At 48.4% G+C, this 25644-nt stretch overlaps 1 protein-coding gene across 3 annotated transcripts in view; it reads right to left on the bottom strand.

Annotated features, from left to right (window-relative positions):
• Positions 1-25644, bottom strand: part of PRKCE (protein kinase C epsilon) — a 470469-nt gene that overhangs the window by 14290 nt on the left and 430535 nt on the right. For 2 of the 3 annotated variants that reach the window (XR_004326300.1, XM_032497438.1), the window contains exons 12-14: positions 18546-18684; positions 13678-13866; positions 9433-9579 (exon numbers count right to left, since the gene is read on the bottom strand). Coding sequence is in view for 2 of the 3 variants with exons in the window: in XM_032497438.1 (XP_032353329.1) it covers positions 9433-9579; positions 13678-13866; positions 18546-18684 (475 nt within the window). In the remaining variant the exon portion in view is untranslated. Of the gene's footprint in view, positions 1-4044; positions 4164-9432; positions 9580-13677; positions 13867-18545; positions 18685-25644 lie in introns of those variants that run through there. The other variant, XM_032497439.1, reaches the window with a different exon arrangement.

The raw sequence follows: 25644 nt of genomic DNA, 5'->3' as shown, positions 1-25644 counted from the left end.
GCCTGCTCCTGCTGGAAGTGGGCACACAGTGGCAAAGCCGGCCCCGCTCTGTGTCTAACTGTGGGGCCCTTTCCCGTTTACCATTGGCTTTTCAAAGCAGTGTCACTATTGACAGCTGGTGGGTTTAACTACTCTAGGGAAGCTTTTTTGATGCCCATAGAAGAAACTTTCCAATCTGGTCATGGCAAAAGCCCTGATCCTCCATTCACCAATCTTCCCACCCCTCCGACCCCATATTTATGAAGATGTCCTGGATGGGGATCAAGCTCTCTTGGCCCGGGATTTATTACTGCTCTGCCTGCTGGCTTTGAAACGGGAATTGTAAACATTCTAATAGATGCTTCTCAAGTCAAGATGAGGTCACCCACCTTCTCTTACCATTCAACAATTTCAGATTTCCTAACACAGGATCTCATCACCCCAAATTCCCAGGCATACACTGGAATAGATCTTGAGCCATAAAAGGAGAGATGAGAATTTAGAGATGGAACTGAGACAGAAAGATTCTCTGGAAAACACTGTAGATTTACACAGTTCATTCATTCATTCCGCACATATACATTGAATCCCTACTATGTCCTAGGAGTTGTTGCTGAGGATGCCAACTGTGAACAAAACAGATGAAAATCCGTCCCCTAACACATTAACAAGGGCTTACTTATCGTTGGTGTTGGGTGATGGACCACTGACGAGTCCACTTTTCTCTCTGCTTTAGTACATGCTTGAATTTTTCCATGTTAAAAAGGTAAAAAGATAATTCTCGAATCTCAAACACATGATGCGGAGTAAAAGAAGCCAGACACAAGAAACATACAACATAGCTCCATCTCCATGAAACCCTAGAGAAGAGGAATCTCTTCTCCAGTGACAGAAAGCAGATTAGAGATTGCCTGGGGCAAAGGCACCTGGGACCTTTCTGGATATTCATGTGCTGGTGGTTACAGGGGTGCATCCATTTGTTAAAACACATCCAAATATACACTTTAAACAGGTAAGTTTGAGTGTCTGTAAATTTTATTATAATAAAGTTGACTTAAAAACCACACACATCCCTGCTCTCCTGGAGCATGTTTATGTGGAGCAGCTGGAGGTGGGAGAAATCTTAGGGACCACATGAGCCCCACACTTTACAGGAAGGATGCAGAGACATTCAGGGCCTTGTTCAGGGTCTCACAGACTCCAACAGCAGGGACCTGGACCCAGCCCCGCCCAGCGTCATCCTAGTAGCTCACTGCCCTACAGGCTGGGGGCTAAATTCTTGGAATCCCATGTTCTGGGGTGATGGTTTTCTGACTCATTCGGTGGAATGCCCACATCCCAGGTACCTGGGTACCTGTAGCCAGAATCTGCCACACCTCCCCAGGAAGACCACCAATCCAATCCTGTGCTTTCCAAACACTAGCTGAGGGGCCAGCTGCTTGTGGGGAGGAGGATGGAATGGCTGGAGCCCCAAGTCAAGGTCTGGTTTATTTCCTAAGTCATCGCAGTTGACAAACCCCACTCCAGGCTTATCTTCCCATCTCTTTACTTAAGGCAATCTTCATATTTCGCTGTTCCAGTCATTCTGGACCCTGCCTCATACCTAGCTGGGCTCACACACCTGAAATACTCCACTGACAGCCAAGTTCTGTGGTCGGAGAAAATCCCCTCGGGGTTGGACGAAGTCCCAGAAAGGAGAAGCCCGAATGACATGGAGGGTGGGCAGACTGCGGGCCCATGGGCCAGGCCTTCTCACTTTGAAGAGACTGAGGCTGATGTGGAACCTTAACAAAACTTCACAAACTGAGCCCTCCCCTCCCCCGAGGCCGCCTTCTTCACGCCACCTCTCCCACTCTGCTCTGTCCTCCAACCTCGACAGGCAAACCTCAAGACTCCCCTCCCAATGTCAAATCCTAGAATTTATCCCATTGCCTGGTATTCCTCAAGTATTTCAAGTTCAGTATCTCCTCCTGCCATCTAAACTCCTCACAGTGGTGATGACGTGGATGTGATTGTAGGGGATTCTTTTCTTCTGGGTCATCCTCCCCCTCCAAGGCTTCCCAGAGGACACAAAGCACGTGCTCAGTAAATACCCATTAAAAAGAGTGGATCTGAATCCAGCCTTTCCCTTTTCCTTCCATGCCTCTTCCCATGTAGTTCTCTCCTCCTCACCCTTCCTGGCTTTCTCTGTCAGAGTCTAGCAACTCTCTAGAATCTTCCCTGATGGCACCTGCTCTCCCCACCTTCAGTCAGACACAACCTAGTAGGTTCCATGCTCCCAGGTAGGATGTGTGTGTTACCTCCAGTGCTCATGGGGCGGGAAGGAGATTATATTTAATATACACTAGTCTGGTGAATCCAGGAAGGCGAATCCCAACCTAACAGCTATTAAGTCATAGATAAAAACTTTGGAGGTTATAGAAATGCCCAGCCCAGGCCTCAAATTCCTCCCCGGGGTTGGGGGGCCAGGAGGACCAAGGTGATACACAGATCGGCCCTCCATCCCCAGGCCACAGGGATGCTCCTGCAGTCAGAATTCCCTCATGGAGGAATCTCCTGCGCAGAGCCAAAGATGCTCCACTGACGCTGTTTAGCTCAGAAATCGTTGGGAAGCTGTGATGGCTACCATCTCAGGGTGGGGACACAGAGCCATGCAGCTGGGCTCGGCAAAAACACTGCTGAGACCAAAGGCAGTGATGGTGAAGGTCGTAAGCTCACAGCATAAAAGGAGGGCGAATAATGGGAGGACCTTTGGGGGTATTCCAAGGGGCAAAAGGGCTGGGAATACTGGCATCTGGGGTGAGTCACTGTCTTGCAGCACCTCCTTTCTAGTCTCCTCCAGCTCAGACCAGCAGCTGTGCCAGAATTAGACTCAGGAGGCTCTCTGGCAGAGTCTGAATTGTGTTCTTTGCCAGTCTACCGATGCCCTTCTGCCCTGTCATGGATGGCTGCTTCCCTGACTGCAGGGTGTCATCTCTCTTCTGAACTCCTGGCCCCTCTCCTTTGGAACAGGAGTATTGCCCAGTCCAGCCTCCCTCAGCTTAGACCCCCACTGTCTCCATCACTATTAGCATCAGTACCATGCCCAACACTCACTGTGTATCCAGGACGGTCCTAATCCTTTTATATCATTAGTTTTTTTCCCTCCTCACAGCAATCCACTGTGGTAGATATTATTGTCCCCATTCCATGGATCAGCAGATTGAGGCTCAGAGAGATGAGATGACTTTCCCAAGATCCTATTTTCCCAGTTGGAACCTGGCTGTAACTGATTCCACCTCCCAGCCTCCAAACATCACACCACCTCCTGCAATCCTTAACTCTTAACTCTTGGAGTCTTGGGATAAGTGGAAGAGGGGCTTAGCAGGTTAGGTTGGGGGCGGTGAACGGAGAGAAAGAAACTAAAATTTATTGAGAATCTAGAGCGCACAAAGCATCTTAGGTTTGTTATTTAATCCTGCAGTAATTCTATGGGCCAATATTCTCATTCCCATTTTACAGATAAGAAGGTTGGGGCTCAAGGAAGCCAGAAGTAAATTCCCAAGTTCACATGCCTAACCTGTGATAGCAATTTTATTCCCACCCAAGTCTCTGGGGTGAAAGCCAATGCCCTGTCCACTGGGCCAACTACCAAAAACATGTTCCTGGACTTTTCCCATGCCCTCCAGCCCGGGGCCAGTATTCTGGCTCTTGGAGGAATGCTGCAGGCTCTTGGAGGTTAAGGGCTCTTGCTCTGGCATGGATACAGGCCAGCTCCTCACTGACATCTGCCAGGACTGATTGGGCCCTGTTCCCGCTCTATCAGGTGGAAGATGAGGACAGCCTCTCAGGGTTCCTGGGACTCTGTCTTCATGGTCCATGCTGTCAGGGTCCCCAGGCCGGTGGGCTGGCTTTAGGGGAAGGGGCTGCCTGTTGAGCAGGGCTCTTCCTCCGGCTGCTGAGGTGTTGAGAGTGTGAGGGTCTTAGGCCCACTTCCCAGTTTTCTCTCAGCACAGCCCAGTCATGCAGGAGCATGCAGGAGAGGCCTCCCTCAGGGTCCCACCATGCAGTGTGGATGGCTGGATGGAACAGATTATGAGGTTGAAAGGGGCCTCCATGTCACCAGGCCTGAGGGCTCACCTACCTGGAGAGACTCCCCACTCTGGAGGCCTTACCTTAAAGAGGGACATTCACACTGAAGCAAACTTGAAAAGAGAGAACACGTACACAAAGAGAAGTTTACTTGGCCAGCATTTCCCTCATTGTCTTTGGCTTTCACTGAGGACAGCTAGGCTTCTGGGGAGGCAGACCTCTCCCTCCTGCGGGCTTCCCCCCATTCTAGCGCTGAAGCCCTGGGCGCCGTAATCTCAGAGCCTGATGCTTTTGAGGTGGTGGGGGAAGGGAGGAGTGCACAGGAGGGAAGCTGGGAGTGAGCAAAATACCTCCCAGATCCACAATGTCAGATACTGCCCTTTGACCACACCAAACACATCACGTCTGCCCCCTCTGGTCCCTAAGGCAGGCCAGCCTACCCATAACACAAAAGCTAAATGGGCAGCTTTGAATGACAGCAAATGATGCCACCATTTTGGAACCAAATCCCCAGTGGGATAGACCAGTGAATTCTAAGCTTGGAGACTTTTTCCAGCATCAAAGGTCTTAGCTCCAGCCTTGCGGGCTTTTCTCTTCCCCTGCCCGTCCTCTGCTAGGGGTGCTTCACCTTGAAGCAAGCCAGAAAACTGATTTGAGTGCATGGTGGCACCAAGTCTTTAGTTTGGTGTTGAGGGCACATCACTTGTGCAAAATCAGTTGAGCATGTGGGTGGATAGAAGGCAGACAGGAGGAGCACAAAAGGGAAAGTAGAGGAGGGAGAATAGACAAGATAAGAGAGCGGGAGGGAAGATGAGAAGGAAATCTCCACGCAGAAGCAGAGGCCACTGAAAAATGTCCTGGGGTTGGGTTAGTGTGAAGGGGTGAAAACGCAGTCGGACTACTGACAGCTGGTGAGTCAGAGCAGGGGTTAGACAAGGAGGCTTAGGCGCCAGGGAGCAGAAATCTCAGCTTAGCAAACATCTCAAAAAGGCAAAGGCCCGGAGGGGACAGCGGCCAACCTACATGTGTGATAGAACCTGTCCAGAGGCCAAATTCCAGCTACAAATCTGGACAATCTCCTTGGTGGTAACTTTAGAGGGGTGAGGCTTCCCACAGAGGGGACAGAAACCAGGCCTGGGAGCTGTTCTCCTGCCAGAGTCAGCCCCTGTTGGGGTGGATCCAGGGAGCCTGGTCTCCAGCTGAGCCAGCCTGGGCAGAGTGCAAGCTCACCGCACCCACCAGCCACAGAAGGGCTCCTCTGTGCCAGGGGAGTGGGGGTGTCCTGGAAAACGTGTCACTGTGTTTTGGTTCTTCTTAATGCCTAGACTGGACGACATGAGCTCACTCAGCCTCACCTCCAGCACCCACCACCAGACAAAACCAATTTCTCCCTGAATCAGACAGGCAGGATGTACCCCCAGGGTGCTCAGATTCATCAGGGCCATCTGAGGGGTGGAGCAGGAGTTCCTCAGCAGGATTCCAGGGATGGGTGGCATTTTGGTCTACAGGGAATGGGAAGGGGGTAAGTAGAGTCAGCCCAAGACAGAGGAGACCCAGAGTCCCCTCCTGAATGCCCTGGGGACCTTCAGCCTGATGAGATTAGGGGAGTCTGCATTTGCTTTCTCTGCTGCTGAAACACATGCCAACTGTCTCCTTGAGGCCATCACCAAGGTGTCAGGCTGGAGATGTTTGCTCACGGACCTGTCCCCTCCCTTCTCACAGTATCTTTGACCCAGAGTCTGTCCCTAAGATCATAAGAAACTCACACTGTCACCTGTGGCCCAGCATTCTGGGAAGTTGTTACCAATGTCAGTCTTCAAACCAGTTTTCCTTCCTCCCTCTGTCAAAACCTTTCTTTCCCTGCTTTCCTGAGAAGGCATCTGATGTGTCCGCAAGTCACAGGACACCTTAGGCCCAAAGAGAGCCTATCCAGTGTTGGAACTCCCTGTCCTGTGAATAGAAGATGGCTTCCATGGGGGCCCACCTCAATTTCCTAGTGTCTCTTCAGTGACCTCTTGTGTGGGGCTATCTATTCTGTCTGTGGGGGAGACTGGCCCTGGAGCGGGGAGACTGGCCCTGGAGCCCAGAGCCGTCCTCACTGCTGGCATCTGAGCCAGCCAGGCAGGACCATACACCTCCGGGGTGAATCCTGAGTTGGTTAGAGCAGGTGATGGCTTATAAACACCTGTGTGAGTTTTCACACTGGTCCTGAAGGGCTTTCAGAGATGAGAAATATAGTCTATGTCCATCACTGCAGTGGGCTTTAATTCAACTTAAAATCTGTTACACACAAGCCCACAGATGACTCAGGTGGTGCCATTAACATTTTTCAGGAAAGAGTCTTCAGTTAAGGGATAGCTTCAGGACACCTTTCAAATTGCTAACTAGTTGAAGACCATTCTTTTCTTTTCCAAGTTGGTTATATCTCCGGAGAGAAATCTCTAGTTCTAAGGATATAATGTGATCAGAGATCTCAATAACCTGACTAAATCTTTACCGCCATATAGCTGAGACTCAGTAGAATCAGTATCACTCAGCTCCAAATGTGACCAGAAACACCTCTTGCACAATGTAAGTTTCCCTTTTTATCCTTCCTTTAGATGTTCTAATTCTCTTCTCTGAACCGATTTCAAACCAACCAAATAAGCGCCCTTTCCTCTGACCCCCAGCAGTGCCAAGGATGACTCTGGAGGTCTGCAGGGGTGAGCGGGAACATGCACAGAGGGTGATTTCCAAGGCAACGATGAACTCACTCTTTAGGAACGCTAAGACAGTTTGGAACTTGGTGGGAGCTCCTGGATGGCCCCTAGAAACCTACTTGAGGCCCTAAGCAGAGGACGCAAGCATAGTCCTGCCCTTGGGTTGGGGGTCCTCGAGAGACCCAAGAAAGAGAAACACATGTTCCTGGTGTTTTGGGTGGAGAGGGAGTCCCACCTAACCTCCTGACCCAGGATATACTGCTACTGCTGGTTCCTGGGGGTCCCTTATCCCCCTGCCCACAGGAGCACCTATACTCCTGGCCAAGGGACAGCTCTGCGGTGATCCCTGCCTGCCTGGGCCAGATGAGGCCTGCCCACAGTGAACCGGGTCACAAGCTCGGCCTCTGAGTCCCACTTCACTTTTCCCCCAAACTGTGTCTGGTTCCTTACTTGTCCCACAGGCCCACAGAAACCTCACACCTGTCCTTTCCACCCCTCCCTCACTCTGGGGAAGCCAGGTACTGTTCAAAGGGTCACCTCTCTCAGGTCTGCACCTTCACTGGGCTCTGAATTCAGACTTGAGGGTGGGGGCCCTAGCGAGGAAGCCCTAGCAGTGTTCAGGCTTTGGGAAGAGCTTTTGGAGACCAGAGCTTCTCGGGACTTCTGCCACCTCAGAGCTATCGCCTCCACTGGATCTGAGCAATGTCCTGCCGCTGATCTACTCCAGTGAGAGACTCTTCCCTATGAACCCATCCTTTAAAACTTCCTCATGCCTTTTATTGTAAAGATCTTCTCGAATTCCTTGCTCCCACATGGCCTCTCAGTAAAGACTTCCCGCCTGCCTCTGCCCCACCAAGCCCTCTCTCCCCTTTACACCTCTTGTTGATGGTCCCCGGGGTTTACCTGTCACCTGCAACCTGCACCCCAGGAGGGGCTGCTCCTCTAGCCCTGCCCAAGCCCTCTGCAAGGCCAGCATCAAGTCCTTTTGTTGACCTGGAGTCTGGACTGGAGTTGACAGCATTTTGCAGACCTGCATTGGCTGATGGGTCCCTGCTTTCATCTTGGGTTCCTTTTTGTTGGGCCTGGATTCCTTACATGGCTCTACTTCCCAATTTTCTTTGGGTTGGTTAACTTAGATTAAACCCACAACAACATTTCCTCCAGAGATGTGAGTCTTTAGTTTCTCCTCCTCTGTCTGGCTTCTAGTTTCCTGCCTCCCCTGGCTTTGTTGGGGGAATCTCAGCAGTTCATCTTGTCCTTAAAGACCACCTGCAGAGACCCTGAGGCTGGGGAGGGCAGCCTTCAGGCAAGCTGGTAAGTGCGGTGAGCCCTGCTCCAAACCCCCGGCATGGCGGCGGCACAGTAGGCCCCAGAGCCTGGGGAGAGGGGCAGGAGTGGGGGTAATGTTGACAAGGAAGGGAAGGTGAACCTGAGTCTAGCCTGTTCTGAGCTGTGTGCCAGCCAGCAAAAATCATAAAAACCCAAGGAGGAAGCAAACAAGAAATGGTGACAGGACTGAGTGTCCAGGGAACTCCATCTACAATGGTCTTGTCTGGCCAAGGCCCAGACCACACCCTTCAGCTGAGAGTTACCCCCAACACAGAACATTTCAGAGAATCACGGCACTCTTAATCATCACTCCTCAGAAAACCTTCCAGAACATAATGGAATGCCTCTCTCATGATTCCCCAAGCACAGGAGGGTCTTTCCTGTACTTGGAAGTGAGGGAGAAGGGGGTCTTCCGACAGAATGTGCGGTGACTGCAGGTGGACCAGATGATTCCAGGTCTTCCCTGCCCGAGACCCCAGCCCCACTGCTCTGGGGCTCTGCCCAGTAGCTTCCTATGCTACATGCCTCCCTTCACTCCCAGGATGCTAGCCAGCTGGCTATCCAAATTTTCAGTCTGAATGATTTGCCTCATTGGGCTAGAATCCAACAGAATTAAGAATTTCCCTCTATACACACACACACACACACACACACACACACACACACACTCCTTACAGCAGCAGATCACTGCCACGACACGGTCTTTGCTCTCAGAGTCAAGTCCGGGATCGGATCGCCAGTCCTATTCCTCTTTCCAACCGCTTTATTGCACCCTCCCCCAAATGGCATCATCACAACAGTCCCAAGAACCTGGAAGGAAATGTGTGCTGAGGCCAGAGAGAGGTCAGAAGGGAGAGCAGGCCAGGGAAGGCAGAGACATGGCCTAAAGAAACGGCCTCTTACAGAGCTGGCCCCATGCGCCGCCCCAGGGACAGTCCTCCCCAGATGCCAGTCTCTGAGTCTCAGCTTCCTGCTCTGTGCTCACTCCACATAATTACTGCGATGGTTATCTAGTTAATATTTTTCTTTAAACTGACTTGTTAAAAAAATTACCTATAAAGAAACAATATCTCTACCACATATGGAAAGCTAGTATCATTTATAATTTTTGATCAAATAACTCTGTATTAAAATCAAAATGTTCTTCTGTGTCCCAAATAAGGTATCATCTTGGTGACAGCTCCCAGTTATGTATTGTCAACAGTCAACTCCCAAGGCCATCGAGACTCTCTCCTAGGGCCCCTCGGTGACCGCCTGCCCTGGTCAGCTTGGTTGTCAGAAGTGCCCAGACCCTCCCTCTGTGCTCAGGGAGCAGGCTGCCCCTCAGCGGGGAGCGGGCTCGGGGCCTACTTACAATTCGAGGTTTGAAGGGTGGTTTGATCTTCTTCTGCTCCAGAAGCACCCAGTCGATCTCCTTGAAGAATGGGTGCTGTTTGATGGCATCCTCGCCATTCTGCGCTGCCACACAGCCCAGGCGCTTGTTGGGGTTCTTGGTCATGAACTGTGGGGATGGGGACAGAGACAGGATCAGGGACAAAGGTCCGAGCAGGCAGGCACAGGCTGCGAGGGAAAGATGGAAGGCAGCCAAGGCAGCGTCTTCAGTATCCCCTCCCAAGCCTGTTTTCTGCACTTTCAGGGGCTTTGCCCCTCAGGGTGCTCTTTCTTTTTTTTAATTGAAGTATACTTGATTTACAATGTTGTGTTAGGTTCTGGTGTACAGCATTGTGATTCAGTTATAGACACATATATTCTTTTTCATATTCTTTTTCATTATAGATTATTATAAGATACTGAGTATAGTTCCTTGTGCTAAACAGTAGGACCTTGTTTACAATTCTTATAGAATTATAAGAATTTGCACCAGCCACCATTTGACACCAGTATATATATGCATTGACTCATTTCATCCAAATGCAAAGCTCTAAGATACTATTATTATCCCTATTTTATAAGTAGGTAGTTGAGGCACAGAGAGGTTAATTAACTTTATAATCTCTCTTTGGCCAAGGACAAACAGCCAACAAGGTATCAAACCAGGAATAGGAACTCAGACTCCTTCCAACTCCCTGATTCTCCTCAGATTCTCAAGGCTTCTCATCAGGGCAACTAAAGTCTGATAAACTCACACTGAGAGCTCAACAGTCCTTCTGGAGGTAAGGAAAGAAAACAGTTAAGGTAAATTATCAAAGGCACCTCCTCCCCTTTCCTCTTCTTCCTCCTACTTTAAAAAAAATTGAATTTGTAATCTCTCACACAAAATACCCACATAGATTAACAGATAAAAAACAAGAAAAAGAAAGGCTTATTATTTCTCAATGCTTGTCTATAAAAACCACATGGATGTGTTTTATACTTTTTGGTTGGTGTCTTGTGATCCTCACACATCCAGGTGAAATTATTCTTCCTATTCAATGAGTCAGCCCTGATGGAAAATATTAATTTACCCGAGCAGGTGTATATCGGAAAAAAAACCCAGTGCTGGTAGGTGGAAGTGTTTCTGATAGCTGCCCAAATACAGGCAGGGCTGTACCTGTGCCTGTGTGTCAGAGACTGAGTGTTATATTTCATGGGGTGAAGGCTGAGTCTGGATTTAAACAAAGGAATGTAAGAGGACAAACTATAATCCAAATGAATAAATCTATAATGATAGCATTTCAGGCTTTATCAGCAAGGGAGATTTTCTTGGGCAGGGAGAGCCTCTCACTGACTCCTGCCTGGTACCTGGAAACCAAAGCATCTGAGCCCGGACTAAATGCTACTGGAGAAGGGAGAGCCACAGATAAGACAGTGAAGGCATGCTTGGTGAACGTGAGTTGGGAATGGTGCCAATGCACATCATCCTTCTAACCGAGTGGTTGGCAGAGGTCACCCCTGCTTAAACAACCCGATTACTATCACCCACAGGATAAAGTCTACACCCCTAAGTTTGGCACACAGAAACTACTCAGTCTGAATCCGGTCTCTCTTGCTGACCTTTTGCATCCTTTATTCCCCAGGTCGAAGGCCTCTCTCCAATCCCCAAGTATCCTCTAGGAACCAGTCAAAATGCTGCCTCCTCTGTGAAACCTGTCCAGATTCACCCCTCTGTGGATATCTGAGACCCCATGCTTCTTGTTTATTTGAATTATAATTTGCTTAGACATCTCCTTTCCTTGGTGAGCTTTATGATCTAGGAATCAGTCCCGTATTCCCAGCACCTGGCTCAGTGCCTGGCTCCCCTTGTGCGCTCAGAACACTGAGACGACTGAAAAGGGGGTTGAAGGCTGGGCCTCAGGGCATGGTGCTGAGGAGGGGAGGCAGCAGGACCGCCACTTACTGTTGCACAGGTTGTGCACTGCGTAATTCTATGATGCATATAGCCTTCTTGAGAGTTCTGCACATAGGCAGCAGCCTTCAGAGACATGGTTCAGTGACCAGAGTCATGGAAAATCCAGTCTGGCCCTAGAATCAAGTGACAATGTGAGGAAGTGAAGTGTTCCAAGGCCACAGGAATAGAAGACTTCTCCTTACTTCCTCAGCTTTTTCTGTCCTCCCACTTCTGGAAGGGGAAGTATCAGGGTGATGGATAAACATACAGGTTCTAACGTCTCAGGAAGCCGACCCCAGGCCAGAGGCTCTTTCCTTTTCCCGGAGACTTTACCCTTACCAACCAACTGACACAGGCATGATCTCCTGCTTCTGAATCTCTGTAGGTCAAAGTTTCTCAGCCTCTGTGCTAAAGATATTGTGGACTAGATACTTTGTTTGGGGGTCTCCTGTGCAGTGCAGGATGTTCAGTGGCAGCTTTGGGCTTTATCCACTAGATGCTAGCTAGCACCATCCCCCCCAAGTTGTGACAACTAAAAACATCTCCAGATGTTGCCAAATGTCTCCAGGGCGGGGTGTGTGTGTGTGTGTGTGTGTGTGTGTGTGTGTGTCTGTGTGTCTGTATGTGTGTGTGTGTGTGTGTGTGTGTGTCTGTGCGTGTGTGTGTGCGTGTGTGTGTGTTGGGATGGCAAATCACCCCCACGTGGGGTGCAGGGGACTCAAGCTGGTGTTCAGTGCTCAGGGTGAGTGACCAGCTCTGCTGGGGGAGTTCTGGCTGCCTCCGAGTCTACAGGTTTTTCTTAGCCAGCACCTGGCACAGTGCCTGGCACATACGAAATGCTCAGTAAGTATGTGTTGAATAAATAAACGCATGAGTGAACACACTCTATTGCTTCCTTCACTGCTCTAATCCCAACTGTGACCACGCACGGATGTGTTTTGTATTTACTGCCCCATCTTCTCCCGCCAGATCGCAAGCTCCACAAGGCAGGGCTGATGGCTGTTACGTTCACCAATGCTTACTTAGCATCTGGCACGAGGCCCGATACACAGGAAACACTCAACACATAGTAGTTCATTCAATCAATGAATGGGTGGGAGAGAAGGTAGAGAAAGAAGCAGATGAGGAAGAGAGGGAAGGAATGAGGTGAGGGAAAGCAGGGAGGAGGAGGGACAAAATGAACTACAGAAAGAGCAGCCTGTTCTGAGGTGGCACTTCCCAAAATATCGTACGTGTCCCCCGAGACACCTGCAAAATGATTTTAGGTCTTTTTACCATTTTGATATGATGATGTATGTTAATTAATTATGGCAAGTGATACTATTTTCCAATAATTTAATTTCCCATTAATGAGAATAATACAACATTTCTTTGTAAAATACACATAATTAGGTAACTATTGGAAATTGATGAAAAAACAAGAAAAATAAAGTGGATATTTGGATACGGCAGATTCTGTGACTGTGGCATCTCTTTCTCTTCCTCTCTCCCCCTCTGAACGTTGGGGCATTCTGATGGGCAAAAAGGAGCCTGGACTGGAAGTCAATGTTCCTGGGCTGTCACCCTGGTCCTGCCTCAAACCAGTAGGGCGACCTTTCCCAGGTAAACTGGTCTGCTTACCTTTCCTACACCTCAGCTTCCCCGGCCTCCTCCTAAGGGGGGCAGGTAACCACTTACTTGTCTTATTGCAGCAACGGCTGCGTTGAGCAAGTACTAAGCATCATCACCTGTGAGGGACTATTTGCAGGGATGGGGACAGTCCCTATTATGTGTCTGAATTCAGCATGGCTGCAGAGAGCTTGAGTGGACACTTCTGATCAGCGATGCTGCTGTGGACACAGGGGCACAATGCCTCTCCCCCTCTCTCCTCCACTCACCTCCCACCCCAGCTGTCACGGGCCCCAGAGCAAAACAGGCCATGAGTGGCAGGTAAAGAAGGAGGGTCCAGCCCCCAGAGTATCAGCAGCAGGGGGGATCCGAGCATAGCAGGGGTTGGTTCTGTCCCCACTGAAGTACTGGAGGACACGCACATGCATAGAACTTTCCCCAGGAAACACAGACATGGTGTCCCTTTCTCACAAGAAGAGCAATTTGTCCCAGGCCCCATTTCTCCCTATAGTAGGCCTGGGCTCTCAGGGGGTGGCCACCCCCTACCCCTGGCATTCAGCAGTCAGCAGAGCTGGGACAAAGAGAAAGAGAGAGAAAGGAGGAGTGGGTTGCAGGAGAGAGAGACAGACAGGCAGAGGTGGGAAGGCCAAGGGAGCAGAAAGCAGGTGAGGGCTGACAACTCACAGCTTTTAGGATGCTGACGGCCTCCTTGCTGAGCCAGACTGGGTAGAGCACGTCGTCATGGAGGATGGACTCAAACAGATCGTCCTCATTGTCTGCCTCGAAGGGGGGCTGCCCAGCCATCATCTCATACATCAGCACCCCCAGGGCCCACCAGTCCACTGAGGGGCCGTACTCCAACTCCTGCAGGATCTGTTCAGGAAATGGCAGCGTCAGGGCACCAAAGGCTGCCCCCCAGGACCATGCCTGTACCACCGCACCTTCCTGTGGGGAGGCCCGCATCTTCAATTCCAGCTCGCTCCTTCATAGCGGAGCTGTGTTACAAAAAATCAGGTTCTAAGCCAGCAAATTAGTGACAACTGAATTTGGGAGGCACTCTGTTGGTGGCCATCTTTCCCTAGTTGACACCCAAAGCCTGTCCTCCGGGGGAACAAATTGCTCTTTCTTTGCTTGAGCATTGGTTGAAGTTCCTGACTTGCATTTTGAAAACCAAGTAACTGCCCTATCCCAATTTTATCTGCAGTGCTGGCCGTGTGCCGGAAGGAGGCGGAAGACCAACCAGGAAGTACCCATTTTCACCCCACATTTGGCATTACATTTTCTGGGTGATCTCAAGCCAGTCACTTGACTTCCTCATTTCTCAGATGAAACTCAGACTGTCAGCTTAACCTCACAAGTTTAATTAAGGTGGATGATTTTGAAAGCCTATTGCAAAATATAGAGCTCTATATAATTGGAAGGTGCCACTAAATCCAATTTTTCTTCTATGAGGTTTGGTCTCAGTGTGTATATTGGATGCAGCAGGCCAATGAGGTGTGTGTGGCTCAGAGCAGAAATAATGCTGAGCTGTTCCCACCACTAAGGAAGGGATTGTGAAGTGATGTTTCTATCCTGCAATGATGTTTTCCTTTTATCAGTCAGGGCAGGACTGGGCATGGTGCTGCCCAGAAACAGGAGGGTGGGTAAGAGGACATCTCTGGCTGCTCTCAGTGCTACAATTCTACAAAGAACTCCAAAAAAAAGTGAGGATGTAGGAGAGAATCACGATCAGAGTGCATGTCCTCAAAGAGGGTATATTTTGAGGACTCCCCCCAAAATGGCAAAGGCTATTCCAGCTTGCAGGACACCTCAGGCAGGTAACCTCTCATGTAGCTTGTTTCAGAACAAGGCTCAGTTCTCCGGTTCTCAGATTCCAAGATGGAAGAGGAGGCTGAGCCTGAGTATCTGGGCTTTCCTTGGGTTACTCAAAACACCCTTCTAGAGATTGTAGATTGCAGATTGTTTGGGATTAAATAAAAAGATGGGCAGAAACATTTTGAAAATGGTAAATAAAAAGATGGGCAGAAACATTTTGAAAAAAAGCACATTTTAGGAATCTTCTGAATTTAGAGTGAAGAGGAATGTCAGAAAATGCAGCCAACTTCAAATTATTTGGGCTCGTAACCTGTTTCGCTAGTACCTTTGGTCTCTTAGCCCGGTGGTCAGCACATGGTGTCTGGAAGGTCAGAGTCACAAGCTCCGCTGAGAAGCCAGTCATGCTGCTATGTTCCAAAGCTAAAACTAGCGCCTCCTTCAATCTTGAAAGACCTAGTGCCCCAACCTGGGCCACCATGGTACCACCTTCAAGGTCATGGTTATCACTCATCTCCTCCAGAAAGCTTTCCTGGATTTCTCCAAACTTTCTCCAATCCTCTGATACCCTAAGACCTTTGCCTATCCCTAAGATTTGGCAGACACTTTCCATATACTACTGTGATTTTAGTTATGTTTTTCAAGTGTCTCCCCAGGGCATCCATAAGCCACCAGAGGGCAGGGGCTCTAGCATTTTTCTGAATCTACCCCGTGACCAGCCCAGTTCCAGCACTCAGGAGACTGGCTGCCATGTGTGCCCACTGAGGGCATCTTCCTGGGTGTGCTTCTTTCTTCCCTGGGCTCCGGGGGCCCTGGTGCTAAGGTAGCCACCCCTCGGCCTCAGGGAGGTGGCACAGCTGAGTTTTGTGCCTCGCCAGTGTGGTGGGGAGGTGGCCTCCAGGTGGCCCTGTGTGGGCTCAGACAGGATGGCGCTTGGGAAACCACAGAGCAGCCCTGCCCACCCTTCCCCAGGCCCCTCCAGAGCCTTACTGTTTTAGGTGGCTTTTTTTTTTTAATAAAATTCCTTTGGGGCTTGGCCCTAATTATCTGCTTCCTAAACGCCTTGTCATGGATGGAGCTGGTGAGAGCAGCAAGGCTCCACACACCATGGGAGGGCACCTGGTGTGGCAGCCAACCCCTTGACAGGTCAGAGCAGGGGTCAAAGAGCCGGCACTGGGCTTGATGATGTCAAGCATCACTCAGGGCTGGCTGCCATTTGCTGGGAAACTGGGGCCTGGTGTGGAGAAAGGAGAGGGGGTGCCATGGGAGTCAGCCAAGGGCATGTGGTGGGAAGAGAAGCCCTGAGGAAGGGCTAATACCTCAGAAGGTGTCTCTGGTTTCGGGGTTAGCCAGGCGCCTCACAACCCTTCCTGTTTGAATACAGGCTTATACTTTCTGAAGCATTTCCATTCTCTTATCTTGTTAGATTCTCCAAACAGCTTGATGAGGTGGGTGGGGCAGGAACTGTTAGTCCCATTTGGGTCAAAAACATTTTGTGACTTGATAGAGGTCACATGGGGGCATTAGAGATCAGGTCTGGCCTGGAATCCCTACTCTCAGGGCTGTGCTTTTCCCACCCCATTGCCTAACTGGACAGCAACAGGTGGCTGTGATGGAGCCACCAGTGACCCCATACTTACTATGGGCCAGGTGCTGTGCTAAATGCCTTAGACGCATGATGTCATTCAGTCCTCCCAATGGCCCTTGGTAAAGGGAGCAAGACCCTTATCAGTGGAATCTGCCTACAGTAAGACCAGGGATTGTTTGCCATTTCACGTGGAGTGGCGATGCTGGTACACGTGCAGATGGGAAGGAAGAGTGTCTGGGCCCCACTGTAAACAGAGATCTGAGTTGTTTATTGTAAGTTTCACCAAGAGATTGCCTTTCATGAAAGCTGTGTGGGTGTTTTGTTCATCATAAAGTGAGTGTTTGTCTTGGGCTGGGCCCTCGACTACTACACTGGGCCATCAACCCTTTGACTCTGGCATCAGTTCAGAGGGCCTGGAACCAAGCATTCTGATTTTAAAGAGGAAATGAGGAGGGTGGTGAAAAAGCAGGTCCGATCAAAAGCCCTTGCTTTCAGTGATTTCCTAGGGGAACATACTAGCAGAGAGAGACTGAAATCACTACTCTTCAGATGTTTTAGAAGATAAAGGTTCCAGTGAGAATTTACCTATTACCACTCTCCCTCTACGATTCTCCTCAGGCCTCCTCATGTCTTGTCTGGGTTATGAAAAGACTCAATCGTCCTTCCTTGACTCTCTGCCTTCTGATCTGCACTGTGATTGCCCGTCTTCTTCCTGAGACAAGTCTGATGATGTCTCTCCCTCCACAGGGAAACCCTTAATCATTCCACAGATCCTACACGATACAGGCCACTTTCCTCAGTCCTTTTTCTCAATCTCACTCATTACTAAGAGTGCTAAGAAATCCTCTGTTCTAGCCACACTATATTCCTTTCCTAAAAAAAGGCCCAGGATGTTCTCATCTCCTGTTCTTTGCTCATGTTGGATGACAAGTTCTTATTCATTTAGTCATTCAACAAACCATTACTAAAAGCCTGATTTGCGTTCTGGAGTCTGGGTGTACCCAGATTATAAACACAGCCCCTGCCTTAAAGAACTCAGAGCCCAGGGATTGTTAAACCCCACCTCACCCCACCCCTACTCTGACCCTTCCTGTTGTTTTCGGGAGTGCTCCCCACCCCGTACCACCAAAGGAAATCCTGCTGATTCTCTACAACTCAACTCAACCACACTTCCATCATCTCTGAGGTTACCATCTTGTGTTGTGTACCTCTTGATTCTGCTTACTTGTTTACTTATCTGTCACCTTCTCTAGACATAAAGTTCTTTTAGGAGAGCCATGAATATCTTAGTCTATTCTTTATCCTCACATTGCTTTGTGTCTAGCAGGTGCTCAAACAGTGCTCCCTGGAAAGAAATGACACTTGAATGTGCTAACCCCTACCCACCATGGACAATGCCTGAAGGGGGCTGGTACTTCCTTCTTATCTCACATGTGTCAGAACCCTCCAGACCATTTTATTAAGCTTCTATGACAGACTATGTCTTAAATCTGAATCACATCACACTAAGTATGTCTCAGTCTAGGCAAGACTGACCTGGAGAAATTTGAGGCAAACACTTTAGGATGAATAAAACATCCAAACAACGTTCATGAAAGGCAACCCATTGGCGAGGCTCATAATGAACGTCTCTGATCTCCACTTAAAATGAGGCTCAGTCATTGTCCTCGTCCTGCTGATCTAGTGTGCCGGCTACACAGCATCAGCGCTATACTAGAAATGCAACTAATTCTTGGCTTTACTGTATGCAAATAACTGTAGATAAAGCTAATTGCTGCCTTTATCAATAGCACTCCTTTGTTCTGGTTATTAACAAGTGAAAATAATGATACAACTCAACAGCATCTCTTGGTCTTAGGTTCGTTGGTAGTTTTGGACTGGGCTGAGGGAGGATGTTCAGGGAGGACTTGCCCAGATTTGGGGAATGGCCTGTTACTCTCAGTTCACCGTTGTCTCCTCATCACCACCACTTCTTATGCAGAAATCAGTAAGCCTTTTACTTTTCCTTTTCTCCCTCCTCCCTGGAATCCATCCTTGTTTTCCAGAGCCTCCCCCTAGTACTGCTAGATGACCTCGGCATATGGGGATGGACTCAGGCCTCAGGCCTCAGTCCTGACAGTAGGAGGAGGTGGCCCTTTACCCACAGTCTTACCTCGGGAGCGATGTAGTCAGGGGTCCCGCAGAATGTGGTGGTCGTCACGCCGTTCAGAATCCCCTCCTTGCACATCCCAAAGTCGGCCAGCTTGCAATGACCTTCTGCATCGAGAAGGATGTTGTCCAGTTTCAAATCCCTACAAGACGGGCCAGAACCACATGGTTAATGCTTCACTCATCCCAGGATGGTCTTTTTGAGTTGGACAGATGTGCAAACCTCAGGGAAATCTGCTACAGGAAAGAAAATCTTTGAAGAAGCTTGAACTGCTGACAATCAACCTCAGACCAGGGCTCTCACCCAAGGGGTCAACCCTCAAAGGTGCCTCCATGAGGGAGGAGCTTCTGGAACCTCAGGAATATCTCAACACAGCTGAGGTTTAAAAGAGGCAGCAGCTATTTACTGAAGCCCTACTAAATGCTGAAATTCATATAACTTTTATCTTGATAGGAGAGAAAGAAGCAACTTACGCCCTTCCCTTCATGAGTTTATGGAGATCAGCTGGAGGGACAAAACTGATACCTATTAGCATCAGTGAATCAGATAAAAACCACGCAAGAATCCAGTGTGACTTTATAGGGCGCTGACTATGTGTACTGCTATGTTTCAGTGGGGGAGACCATTGATGGCTGATGCAGGCAGGGAGGACTTCGAGGAAACAGTGCTCTCAAGAGAAGCTTGGCTAGGTGGTAAGGTTTGGATAGACCATGAAGAGAAAGGGGGAGGGGGAGGGGAAGGCCAACACAGTCAATGCAAAAGGCAGAGAACTGGGTCCCAATAAATGGTGAGGCAAGACAGGCATGTTGAAACCAACCACAAAGAGCCTAAAACACCGGGAAGATGGGTTTGAAATTCAGGCTGAGGGGCTGCAGGCAATGGAAGCCTGGCCTACACCAGCACAAAGTATTTGCAAGATCATTCTCCTAGGGGCAAGCAGGCTGGGTGGGGGAAGGCCCTGGTGGCAGGAAGAGAGAGACACTGGTTGCAATAACCAGGCTCTACAGAGTTGGGTGCTTCTGTGCAGGGAGTGGGGGCCACAGGGGCATGCCGGCCTCAGCCAGTGAAGCTCTTACATGGCCTGTTTGGCAGTTTGGGGTTCCACGTAAGATTGTGTATAAAATCTAAGGCTCGGGATAAGAATTTCCTTACCAAGTATGCACATACCAGACCTGTCCCACAGAAAGACCCAGACTGTTGGATGGAGGTCCTCACCCTGGATCTCTCTCAGTAGCCACTCTGGCGTGAGGGTGGGGGTCTTGCAAAGAAGGCCGACTCTCCCTGCACCCAGAGCAGTAGTGGCCTTTCTCACAAGCCTGCTGACATCTGGACTTGAACTCCAGCCACCATCAGGAATCCAGGCCTGAGTGCAAAGGTGGGGCCGGAAGCACTCTAGGGCTGGCCTGTCTTGCACCCATGGCCCCATTTCCGTGTACAGCTGGGACTTCTTGACAAAAGAGAAAGCACATAAAATGTGCTGCTCTAAGCAAATACTCAGGAACTACAGAAAGAAGAGTGCGCCTGACCAGCCAAGCCTCTGGGACCAGGGCTCCCCAAGTCCCCTCCCTGGCCACCGTGTATGGTCAACATTTGGCTCTGGCTAGGGGAGCAGTGAGATGAATACAACTTGTGGGCAGGCGGTCTGGGTTATAATCATGATTGGGGTGTGATCCTGGTGCAGTCACCTTGCTGGTCTGTAACCTTATCTGTCGGGTTGGGATGGTACAATCCTGATGCTGTGAAGAATTACTGTAATAAGGTGTGTGAGAGCAGCAGGCCTTTAATACCCTTACATCCCCCTCCTTCAAGGGGAAACTGAGAGGGAGCTGGGTGTCTTTGCAGATGTTTGAGCAGGTGAGAGGCTGACCCCTGGGCCCCACTGAGTTACACACTCTCTAGTCTAGAGTTGCCTTTCTAAGACTTACATCCATGCACCACGATCACCATTGCAACATTCACACTACTAGTAACAATAACACGTGGAAAGCGCCTGATGGTCTATAAACCACATCCATGTTCTGAGCAACACTGAGAGTTAGGAAGACTGCCACTGCAGGACAGTGGCAGAAATAAGCACATGGAAGCCGGAAGAAGGTAAGTGACTTCTGCAAGGTGACAGGGGGCTGGTGGGACTGGGACCTGAACCCCACCTTGATCAAGATCCTGCATGCCATTGGTCAAAGCACTCTCTTTTGGAGCCTTGGTTATGTCACAGGAAGGACTTGCTCTCTTGTGTATGAATGGAAGAGACACAGAAGGTTCTAGGCCAGCCTGAATCTTGCCCTTGTTCTGAAAGTTACGACTCAGCATTTCTGGCCCAGCAGGCTCAGCTTCTCCCTCTGCTCGGGGCCCCTACTCAGGGTACAAGAAGGTGGAATGTCTTCTTTCTCCTCACCTCCTGCTTTTCTGCCTGTGCCCCAGCCCAGATGCACACCAGCCCTTGGCTTCCTGGTCCTCCGCTCCCTGGGGAAAGCAGCTGCCCCTGTTGAAGGCCCACGGGGACTACCAGGGCCTAGCACGGACAGCGGCCCCTCTGCTATGGTGAGGGAAGGCACCAGGCCAAAGCCTTCCTTCCTTTCTTCCCTTCTTCCCACCGTCCTGTCACTGAGGCTTGGAATCTTCCTCAGATTCCCCCTCCACTGTCTGGGTGTCTCTAAACTCCAACTCCCCATATGAAACCAAGTCCCAAGGAAGAGTTATTGACTTACATTCCTGTCCTTTGGAACAGAAAAGATTAGCACAGCTTGAATGGCCCCTGAAGGTCAGAAAGGCCACTACTTAAACTTGCCAAGTCTGATAGGTAGAAATTCTCTCTCAGTATATTCCTAAATTTTTCTGTAAGTTTGAGCATTTTTCATATTTTTTTTCTGTATTTTTTTCCTGCAAATTGTTGCCCATTTTCCTTTTGTGGTATTTGTTTTTAAATTGATTTTTAGGAGTTCTTTCTATATTAGGAAATAAACTTTGTGGGGGCTAAGAATTGCAAATATTTGTCCCAGTTTACTCTTTGATTTCTGACATTGTTTATGGTGGTTTTTGCCAGGCCAATCTTATTTACGTTTTATATAATTGATTTGCTGTGTAATTTTATGGTTTTTGTTGTTTAGGTTTTAATTTGAAAGGCTTTATTTGACCCATTTCAAAGTTATAAAAGCATTCTCCCAAGGTTTCTCCCTAATACTTCTGTTTCCCTTTTATAAACATAAGTCTTTGATGTAACTGGAGTCCGTCCTGATAAAAGGTGTGAAGTGTAGATCCAACTTTGTTTCCAGATATCTAATAAGTTGCCTCAATCCCATATGTTGACTAGTTTCATCTTTTCCTCATTGATTGAAATGTCACCCTTATCAAATAATGGTATTAAATGTTCATTATATTTGCATTCATTTCTGTACTCTTCACCCTATAACATTGATCTGTACCACATTTTTAAACTATCATAGGTTTATAATACGTTTTAACAGCCAGTAGATTTGGTGCCCTTTCTTCTTTTTCAAAATTTCCTGGCTACTCTTGCTTGTTTATTTTTCCATATGAACTTTAGAATCATCTGCCTAGTTAAAAAAAAATTCCTAGTGATGTTTTTTATGGGGAACATGTTTCAAGTTATAAATTAACTCAGGGGGAATTGATCCTTTTATGATGTTGAGTCTCTCTATTCAACCACATTGTTTGTCTTTCCATTTGTTCAAGTCTTGTCTGAGTCCTTTAGGAAGATTTTAAAGTTCTTCCCTATAGATCTTGTACATTCTTGTTACATTTCATGGTAGACTGCTGGTTGTCCTGATATTCATTCTCCCTTTCTGCCTTAGTGAGAGAATGTTTTCGTTCAAGTCACGCACACAGTGATGCTGTTTAAAACGAGACTTCAAAGCGTTCCTTAGATAGAGCTGGGTGTGGTTCTGTGACTAAGTTCTGGCCAATCAGCTGCATGGAAGTCTCCTTAAAAGGGAGAGTCTTACCCTTCCTTTTCTTTCCTTCCTCCATCCTGTTGCCTGAATGAGGATGTCTGGAGTCTTAGCCGCCACCTTCGACCACAAAGACAAGGACCACGCCCCTGCAATGCTGCCCACCTCCAGAAGATATTCATAAGAAAAAGAAATAAACTTGGATTTTATTTAAAGCACTGTTATTTGGGGTTAAATGTTAACTGCCACTGAATCCACTTCTAAATAAGCCAAGTTATTATTTTATATTTCAAATTCCTATTGGAAACAGGGTCTTTTCTTCTATTATATCTCCTGTCAGGTTGCATATGGATATATGAGCCATTGATTTCTACCATTATGAGCCCTGCCACTATACTGAGTGACTTTCATTTTTGTAAAGGAGTTTTGCAGTTGACTCCTCATGATTTTCTAAATCATCTAGAGTTAGTGATCCTTTTTACCTTTTCCTTTTCAGTGATTATATTTGTAACTGATGTCTTCTATCTGATTGTGTTGACCAGAACCTTGAGAACAATGGTAAGAGGTGAGCACCTCTGGTAGTCCCTGATTTTAAGGGTGGTCCCCCTCCCAGCATTTCCTCCTCAGGCAGAATACCTTTAACACAGCCCTTGTCTCTTGGCACCTGGATCAAAGGCTACCTTATTGTATTTCTCCACTAGACTGGGGACTTGGGAGAAATTCCACGGAAAGTCTCTTCCTCTACCAGCTGCTGGAAGTCCAAAGGGGCTGTTTGTGGCCTGGAGGGAAGAGGGCAAGGAGCAGGCCATGCGTTCTCCCTCTGGTCCAGAGTTTCTCACCTCTGGCACACTGGAGCTGGACAGACATTTGGGGCTGGATAATTCTTTGTTGTGTTGGGGCTGTGCTGTGCCTCACAGAATATTCAGTAGTATCCCTGGCCTCTGTACGTTAGATACTGTTAGCAAACCCCACCCACCAAGTTCTGACAAGCAAAAATGGCTCTAGATGTTGCCAAACATCTCCTTGCAGGGCCTCTGGTGGACAACTACTTCTCTAAATCTTAAACAGTGATCAAGGTTCCAAGATGGTCTGACCCCGATCATGAAGCTAGAGAGGGATTTGGGAACCATGCTTTGGCTATCAGGGAAGGAAGCATCTGCCTGGGGTGTCCTCTGCCATTTTATCCTGAGAGACAAGAACCCTGCCCATGCCAACCCTGCTGACATCTGATACCATCAACCCACTTTTCTAAATGTATGAGGAAATGGAGGCTCAAAAAAGGTGAGTCCCTTGCCCAGGGTCTCAGGGCTGGTAAGAAGCAGTGCTGAGTTGACTTCACATGGCTGCCCATGACTACCTTATGCCAAATGTAAGACCTATGAGCTGGAAATCTCCATCTGCTGACTGGACCCAAATTCCTCTGGGCTGGGAAAGGAAGGCTTCATGGTGAGAAGGGGAACACAGGGGCAGAGAGGTCATAGTGGCTGACAGGGAAAGATTGATTTAGAGGCAGGATGGTATGACCAAGGCTCCCTTGGGGTAGGAGCACAGATCTCTTCCAGAAACTCAAAAGACACCAAGAAAGGAAATGCCCTAAAAACATACCTTTTTTTTTTCTCTTTCTCAATTCTATAAAACCTATCTGAGGGGAGGGGAGTCAAGGGAAAGACCTAGCTGTTAGTTTTAGGAAGAAAAAAAAATCTCCTATGACCAACTGCACTACTTTGTTGGGTTGAAGAAAGGGAAAGGGGTCTGTAAGTAAAAGCAGATCTCTAAAGTGAGTTTGCTGTGAGCTTGGGAAGAAGATATAAAGAAGGTCTTTGTATCAGGGACATCCACTGGAGATGGGGTGAGAGCAGCAGAAGGTCAAATTATACTTTTAACAAAAGTATAGTTTTAACATGACAAGGAATCAACTGTTGGTATCTCTAGAAATATGTCCACAACAATTTGATATACAGATTTGGGCTTCTAAGAATTGAAGGCTTCCACCCCGCAAGGTTATCTATGCAGCTAATGGCTTATATAGAAGAAGTTGTAGGTGCCTCTGTGTTGTGATTTGAGATGCTGGGTGGGTCTCTCAATTTCTCTTTTCCTGATAGGCAGTGAGGCCATTCTGAATCTGAATCCTAACTCTGCAACTTTCTAGCTGGATGATATTGGGCTGGTATAAAATATCTTTGGGACTCAGTTTCCTTATCTGTAAAATGGGGATAATACTGCCATGATTGAATGATGTAACCACTGGGAAAGCTCTTGCATGGTGCCAGATACACAGTAGTTACCCCAAGAACTCTGTCCTCTCCATGCATCTCCAATAGTCATTTCTCAAAATACACATGCCCTGTGAGGGCAAGTCACTAGATCCTTTGAATAGTATACTTACTTTGTGAAGTATACTTATTACCTCCTACTGTGTATAAGTCACCGAGACACTGTGGGATGAAAAACAGGAAACACGTGCAACTGGAACATATGAGAGAAAATGACAACTGATGCTTAAATGAGAGAGACAGACAGAGATTGAAACTTTCAGTCTAGCCCAGTGAGAAAAATCAGATTCTGTTCCCCTGGGCCTGGGGAATGGCACCTGATGGGAACACCAAGGGCCCCAGGGGAGGAAAAAAAGGGTGGAGGGTAGAGAGATAGGGAGGAAGGGTTGGGGCTGCACAGGTGTTTCTAATCAGGATTGATGTGACAGCTTCCAGACCCTCAACAAACTTCTCAGGGATCACCAGGCTGGGAGTGGACCCGCAGGGTTGCTGTGGTTCGCAGTGGTAACCTGTCCCTAGCTCTGTGGCTATCACACACCTTATCTCTCTCACTCACCACAACAGCCCTGCGCCATGGGTATCATCATCCCAGTTTATAGATAAAGAACTTGGGTGGGCAACAAAGCCAAGCAAGGAGAGTGGGGCCCGCACTTCAGAAGGTGGGTGGAGTCCTGTATTCCGCACACAGGACCCTAGCCGTCTCAGCTTAAAATTCATTCTTTCCCATTTGTAAAATTATAGTTTCCCAATTTGACGCTAGATCGTCCAACTATAAGGGTCAGGAAACTCTTCTTCTCTAAACCACAGAGCATTCAGCCCAGGGTTGGCACCTGTGAGACCCTTCACATGCAAGAAAAAAAGATTTTTTTTTTTTTTTTTGCCTGACTTGAAAACTCACCTTGAAGAAGGAGACCCATATGC

This window comes from Camelus ferus, chromosome 15 (assembly GCF_009834535.1).
Source record: "Camelus ferus isolate YT-003-E chromosome 15, BCGSAC_Cfer_1.0, whole genome shotgun sequence".
Classification (NCBI taxonomy): Eukaryota; Metazoa; Chordata; class Mammalia; order Artiodactyla; family Camelidae; genus Camelus; species Camelus ferus.
Note: the sequence above shows the minus strand (reverse complement) of the source record. Positions and strands in the feature narration are given on the sequence as shown.